Source organism: Lotus japonicus, chromosome 3 (assembly GCF_012489685.1).
Source record: "Lotus japonicus ecotype B-129 chromosome 3, LjGifu_v1.2".
NCBI lineage: Eukaryota > Viridiplantae > Streptophyta > Magnoliopsida > Fabales > Fabaceae > Lotus > Lotus japonicus.
Window position 1 is genome coordinate 84,817,880 of NC_080043.1, and position 7,816 is coordinate 84,825,695.

The 7,816-nt window shown below is 33.9% G+C and overlaps 1 protein-coding gene across 1 annotated transcript; it reads right to left on the reverse strand.

Moving 5' to 3' along the window:
• Nucleotides 1-2,765: 2,765 nt before the first annotated feature.
• Nucleotides 2,766-7,372, reverse strand: LOC130744889 (probable pectinesterase/pectinesterase inhibitor 36). Its single transcript, XM_057597051.1, has 3 exons — nucleotides 6,901-7,372; nucleotides 4,829-5,164; nucleotides 2,766-3,700 (listed from the first exon to the last, which is right to left on the reverse strand). The coding sequence occupies exons 1-3, from the start codon at nucleotides 7,370-7,372 to the stop codon at nucleotides 3,021-3,023; spliced, it is 1,488 nt and encodes a 495-aa protein (XP_057453034.1). The 3' UTR covers nucleotides 2,766-3,020.
• Nucleotides 7,373-7,816: the final 444 nt, after the last annotated feature.

Genomic DNA, 7,816 nt, shown 5'->3' on the forward strand with positions numbered 1-7,816 from the left:
AAAAGTACTAGTAAGTTCATAAAAAAATCGAAATAAATATTATTTACAATTTGGTAATCAACTCAATGTGTTGAAGATCGATATCAATACTCATTCAAAAGAAGTGCAAGTTCATAACATCTATGACATAATATATTCCATTCATTACGTACGGGTAACGTAACAATAGGTCTTGTTCTTCTCTTATTCTTTTTGTTATGATCATTCAGTCAGAAGGAAATGATACCAATTTGATCTGTTCAGTTCATGGAATATCTGCTCCACGTATACTTTAGTCATGATACAACGTGTAGGAATTGAATACTAAAAGAAGCAAAGGATGATTTGGCAACTGGTAAGGGTCGTAGGCTCTGTACATGTTATAAATAGAAAGATAAATAGATATATCGATACAACCAAACTGGTAACTAAATATTTTGTTTTTATAGTTTTGGATTTGATTGGAATCTGGAATAACAAGTCAAGTGGAGAAATAAATAATCGAAACTTTTGCAGCTAGTATCCACAGGAAGGAAAGTTCAGTTCATTTGGAACAGAGACTTCCAAATTAAAGCAACCGATCTAGCTAGGTGATTCTTACTTCATTTATTTGTTTTTTCTCATTGACAATTGTAACAAATTAATTAACTTTATTTGATATTTGAAGTAAGTTTTGATAATCCACAAATTTTACATGCATAGCCAATTAGCCATCATATTTCACTATCTTTACTTTTATTAATTTAATTTACTTATAATCAATGTGTCAAAGATAAGAAAATTAGTGTTTACTGAGTTCTTTAACTTTCGTTTGGGATGTGTCCACTATAAAAAGAAAAATTAGATTCATAAATTAAAATAACTTTCTCTTACATCTTTTCCCTAAAATATTCTCACAACCGCAGTTATGAAACTAATCACGCAAAACTCAAAAATCGCATTAGGTGAATTTATCTCCCCAACGTAACATTCTTCATACACACCATATGTGCTAGACCGTTTTAGTCTTACAAATTTACTTGGACATATACGAAGTTTATTAGTTATAAGCAACAATATTAAATGTTACATTTTATAATATGTCTATTTTTGTCTAGGAATGAATTACATTTCAATATCATCACTATATATATTAGTTATATAATGTAAATTTGGTGTGGGCACCTACAATGTAAACTGCAATTGTCCTTCCTAACTATTGATATTGTTAAGGTTTAATGTTGTAACCTCATTCTTATAGGGGTTTAGTTTGCCTATAAAAAAATCAGCACCTTGTTGGTGTCGTGAATACCTTAGCCTAAACTATATACTCCGGTCCTATTTATAAAATATATTACATTTTAAAAACATAGTAATTGATATAAAAAATCATATGGAGCAATATTTAATTTAGTTCACAGTATTATTAGATTTTTTTCGCAAGTAAAATATTTTATTTATAAATAGATAATAATAAAAATAATAATAATAATAATAATAATAATAATAATAAATATTCTCATTAGGTCTAACAACCCTCTAAAATGAAAGACGCTCAAATAAATAAAAAAACACCCAAGATACAGGGCACTCCAACAAAAAAAAGTACATTGAACTTAGAAGCTGCTGCCAAAATAAACCGCTAAATGATTCTTCACTTTGTCTGTTTAGATCCTTATTATGATATGTGTTTTTTATTAGTTCATTTACTAATATATAGTTTCCATTAATTTATTGAGTTAAAAACAAATTTTGCAAGTCGCTCTAAGTTTTTTAAAACACTACTTCATCTTCACATGTGCAACTTATAAATAAGTGGAGACTAGAGTATCTCTCTTAAAAGGGGCATTAGTCCTCTTGAGACCTAGAGTTCCCCAATAATTAAGGGATCCATTGACATACAAACTTCGTCCATAGTGGATTGATCCATTGAGTAGCTCAATGAGCTCCCTCTAGCTCCCTCGGGGAAAATCATAGATCTCAAGCAGCTCAGGTGGTAGAAGGTAGAAATCTAAACTTCGCAACAATAGACACCAACTTAAACAATACTATTATTCAACTTCCGCCTAATTCAAAATTTTCCCACATGTAAATTGTTGAGACCTTTTTTTAATGAACAATGATATATGGCTCGAAAGATTGGACTCACGAATTTAACAAATCGATACTCCAACCAATCATTGTCAAGTTAACTTTATTAATGAGATAAGATTTATAATTAATAGTTAATACAGAGAGAATAAAACTAAGCAAATAAACTTCGACGAACTTCATCTCGTGCCAGACTACCATCCCAGGAGAACTTTCAATAGTCAATAAAAAGAGGATAAAACTAAACAAACGAACTTCGTCTCATTTTTTTATACATAAATGTTAGTTGTTAATAATGTTAGTAAATTAATCATCCTTAGTGTTCAAATCCTGGATTCTTGACCCTTCATCTCACCCAATCCAAGAACTTTGTCTCATACCATGAAGCACTTTCATTTTTTAATTGTTCAAGTTGCTTGACACTTTATTTTAATTATTTTTTTTAATTTTAAAGTTGTCAAGGTTAAGGTTAGGTTGATGGCACTTTCAAAACTTTTTTTTTCAATTGAAGTTGCCAACATAAATGACACCTTGTTACAAGTCCATATCTAACCCTTAACTTTTTCTTTACTCTAGCTAGAAAGGCTCAACAGTTAATCTCTTAAAGGCAGATATTTAAAGTAAAATAGGGGCACCAATAAATGTCCCATTTCAACAGTGAATACCCTCCTCCCTTTGCTTTCTATTTTGTTTTCAAAAGTACACTAATTATACCATTATCATGATAATATAGATTTTATTTCATATAACAATATTGTATAGCCTTACATTAGTCTTGAGCCTGGTGACAGCTGTGGGAAATTGGGATTTGGGAGCATCAGATGACACCAAGCTAGCAATAATACAGTGCTATCTGCTAATTAGTAGTAACTAACATGCTAACACAGTCAAGATAGCACACTGATTTACATAACATTAATGGATCAATACCATCTAGTTACATACACCAACTAAGTATACCTTCCCACTTATTAAATTTCAGACGAGAATGGCACCCCTGAAGCTGGAATCCAACGATCCCCTTGCAAAAACCGACTCACAGTAAATGGTGCTGCCTCACCAGCACTCCTCAGCACATGAAAACCAGGCCAATTCACCCTATTCTGTGTAGAAGCACCACTTCCAATGTTCATATACTCTCCATAGTACAGAGTAGAGAGTGCAAAATTTCCTCTCCACTCACCCCACCCTCTGGGGTGAATCAACCCATCCAAATCACTCTTCATAAACACTGTCCTCGAGTATTTCTTCCAAGGCCTTCCCAGGAAGGTCTTGGAAGAAACACCTTCGGAGGTGGGCCTGACCCTGCAACCCTGTATCGAAATCCCAGTTGGTTTGTTAGGATCGTCTCTTCCTTGCGCGGTGATGAAGTTGGATTGCTGACTCATCGGTTTCCTCACGAAGATGTCGCAGTTTTGCAGGACTGCTGCGGCGTCCCCAAAGATGAAGTCTATGGTGCCGTATATGTGGCAGTCGCGGTAGAATTGGCGGTTGGAGTGCACGTAGAGAGTGTCCTGGTAGGCTTTGAAGCTGCACCTGTAGAAAACTGAGAAGTCGGAGCTTGATTTGAGTGCAACTGCTTGGTGCTTTTCTGGGCCTGCTGTGTTCTCAAACGTTATGTCTCTTGCCCAAAATCCATCCCCTGATACATCTGTTTCATACAAACACACACACACACACAAAATCAAGTTAGCAAACTTTTCAATTGGTACATTTAGAAATCATGTCTTACTTTTTCTTGTACTATTTTTCTATCCCTTCTGGAAAAACAGAACAGCTTGTGTAGAAAAATTCTCTCAGTTTATATTTTATAATTAAGCTTGGTGCCTGTTTAGATTACTATTGTCACAATTGATTTCGGAGAAAATTAGTTATAATAAAAGTAAGTCGATAGTGAAATCATGTATGTTTAGATTAAAAAAAAAATTAATGTAATGTTGTGAAATCAAATTATACACTCTCAGTGTTTAACACAAAAATTACTTTCTCTAACTTATACGAAAATGGATTTTTGGAGTGAAATCATTTATATAAAGTGATTTTCAAACATCTTTATTATCACTCAAAGATTTTATTTTACTCTACTATAATGAGGTTCTCCCATGGAGAACCAAACTCTTCATGCATGTTTGCTTAAGAATCAATTCTACAAGGTAAAAATCAATTTTAAGTGGTAAAATAAAGATTGAGTCTACCAATAAAATTGATTTCATGGTTCAAGAATCAATTCTACTTGCCACTAATAATGATATATGCACACCTCATTTTTTAAACACTTCATTTCCACATCTTTTTATTTCAATCTTTCTTCTCTTATCATCTATTACATCTCATATTTTCTTTCTCTTACTTTTTCTTTTCTTTCTATCTCTCTCCTCATTCTACATCTCTCCTCCTCAAAGAGAGATGTGAAAGGAACATTATTCACTTGCCACAACAATTAGTTGTTTCCGTGTTAAACATAGTCATGAGATTTCACAACTGAATTTCATAAGTTATCCTACAAAAAACACATATTCATAAAAGTATCCTAACATAAATCACATTTACACAACTTTAGTAGAATCAATTATGTGCAAAATCAATTTTAGTAACCCAGATTGGAACACACTAGGAAAACACTGTAAAATCAATCTGTCCTGAATCGAGCAGTTATCTTTTTTTTCTAGGATGTGTTATACGTTTGTATACTAAAAGGACATAGGAAAACAGGAAAAAACAGAGAGGTACTTTCAATTTTGAATATGATACTTATTTGGTAAGGTATTTGGGGTCTTACCAAATGTGGCAGAGTTCATAGTGGTAGAACCTTGAACAACATTTCTGTTTCCAGTGATGATAGTTCTGTCTATTCCATCTCCTACAAACATCACATTGTGCATTTTGCTTCCAATCACCACCTTCTCATGGTAGACTCCTGCTTTCACATGTATAACTGCTCTTCTTCCACCACGGTTGTGCCCCATTGCAGCCAATGCATCCACCGCTTCTCTAATTGTTCTGTGGCTGCCTGAACCGTCCTGTGCCACCGTGAAATCTGCCTTATGGGCAGCTGGACTCCATGATTCTAAAGCAAGACCATCATTTGATTCGGATACTGTTTTGTGATGCAGTCCTGTAACACAAATCAAAATTAAATGAGTTCTTTTTATGTAGACAGACAAATTAAAAGCGACATTTTTTTACACACAAACCGCCGCAAAAGTCTGCAAAGGTCAAAAACCACGCTAATGTATGCCTAGAAAGGCGTCGCTCCTAATTTCTATGTTGTTTCTTCACCAATAATTTTCCAACCAAAATAAGGGTGTTGAGGATGAAGGTAATTAACCACTTTCTCACCCTGTTTAGTTTGATAAAGTATTATAAAATTAACTTTTAATTATTAAATATTTATAAAAAAAGTATCAAAACAATTTTGATGAAAAAATAATCTGCTTTTACTGAGGGAAGAACCAAATGGTTAGTAACTGAAATAATAGAAAGTCTACATTTTCGTACATGTATCTACAAAGGGGAGATCAATAATGAGCATAATGCACATCCCAGTCAGATTTATTTATTTCTTTTGTTTGTTTCATGCAATAAAGGACAATATTCTGAACTTCCGTAGTAAAGACATTCTTCTAAATTCTTTTGCCGATAGAAAAAAGGAGGTCGTCGTGGCTATGCTTTCCTTTATATAGGTGGAGTTTGTCTAGTAGTATCTAGCTATAGCTACTACAAGAGTACAAATAAGATATGACACGTCCAATACCATGAAACATGGGTACAATTTAACTGATTAATTAGCGTGGCACAGGATCATGGATGTATCACTATAGTGTATTATGCATGCCTCATGGAATTTAATTTTGAAGTAAAAGGATTATTAAAATTAGAATAACTTTTCCATGTACCTTTCTGATTGCTGCAAGTTTTTATAATTGAAAAATAATTAGTGATTATTTAGCCTAATAAATGATAAAGATAATAATGAACTTTAAAATCAACATTTTAGTGATTAACAAAAGGGAAAAAATGACAACACAATCTTCTAAATTAAGGACTCTATATACAAAGAGAGACATATTATACATGCATGTGGTGGATTATTGTTCCACTGCAGCTTGCATTGAAGAGTATGATTATATTCATACGAGAAAAATTCTCAAATCTGCACCTATATATGCAGGAGTTCTTTACACTTTCTTGCATGATTACCTTACATAATTATAGACCAAATCAATGAAAAGAGTTTAAGATAATTTACTGGTTGCAGCAAAAAACTTGGATTCCAAAATATTTTCCTTTCTAATTTCATATTTTCTTATTTATCCCATCACATTATCAACCATACATATTTTTAATTTCCACAACATTATCATCCCAACTCTCCCACACGAATGTGCTTTGTACTTATTAGTTTCATGTCTTGAAATGTCTAGATTCCCCCTTTATTAATAAAAATGGTGGACTGCGTGGGTACCAGTGCCCTGGTCTCATTTATGCAAACATTAAGTGCACTGCAGAATGCAGATGAAGTTTAGCAGTAAATGTCAAAGTTGATATAGATACCGATACATACACATGTACACATGAAATTTCCCAAACTAGTTAACCAAATTGGTTTCAGGGAGCAAGAGCTAAGATTGCAAATTAAGAAAAACATCAACATTATACATGTTTGAATATACCTTGAAAAATCAAGTGTAGTCGAAATTACAATAAAACAGAAGCACTATTTCTAATTTTTGCGAGTGTCCATCATCATATAACCATCATCATATAATTGATATCACGTGATTCTGATAAAATTTCAAGGTATATCTAAATATGCACATTATATATCTACTACAACTACAAGTTACTTACCTTTGCCTTTTACTTTGGTCTTAGAATACAAAATAAGAGCTTGCCCAAGCAACGTGGTCAAGTTTTTTCTACTCAATAACTGATGAGCTTCAACATGCCCTTTTTCCTGAAGTCCATCCAAACAAGTCCTGTGGTTTGTCATCACAGCACTTACCCATGTAAGCGCGTCTTCTTTGGTGTAACTACTCTTGTCAGATGACACCATGCGAGAGAGACGAGACTCGCTCTCCTCATAGAGCTTGGAACAATCTCTTAGAGCCACACCACCCACAATATTAACACTACTCCTTGTTTCATCTGAAAGGGTTCCCAATCCATATTGTGAGTTGTTCCCATTAACCCAATTCTTGGCCTGTGAAACCTGGGTTTGAGCCATTTGGAGCACCTCCATTTCTAGGAGGCTGAAGGTGGTGGTGGTAGCCGTGGCAAGGATGAGGAGGAGGATCAATAAAGCGGTGGTACAAGTGGCCATTTTTGGTAGAGAGCTATGGTAGTGACTTGCATGGCTTGGTGTTGTGGGTAGCTGATTTTATAGCCAGCTGAGGAAGCATATGCTAGCCATGTGTCTCTAGGATTGCGTGAACATGTATACGTGACATGTATTATTTTGGTGTGCTGAAAATGAAAAGTTCATATTCAAATTTTCAATTCTATTTTTTAAATATTATTTTAATAGTGATCCCATCTCTCATATTTTAATATAAGTTAAATTTGAATGTTAATTGTATTTCCAATAAGAACTTTCTTAATCGGTTCTAATTGCATTTCAGTGTCTTGAATTTAGGGTTGGTAATGGCCCGTGGGTGCGGGTTTGGCCATTTCCACACCCAAATCCAAACTTAACACCCAAACTCAAATTTTATATGGGTGCAAAAGTTAAACCGAAACTCAAACCCTAGGTTTTGGGTTACCCGAA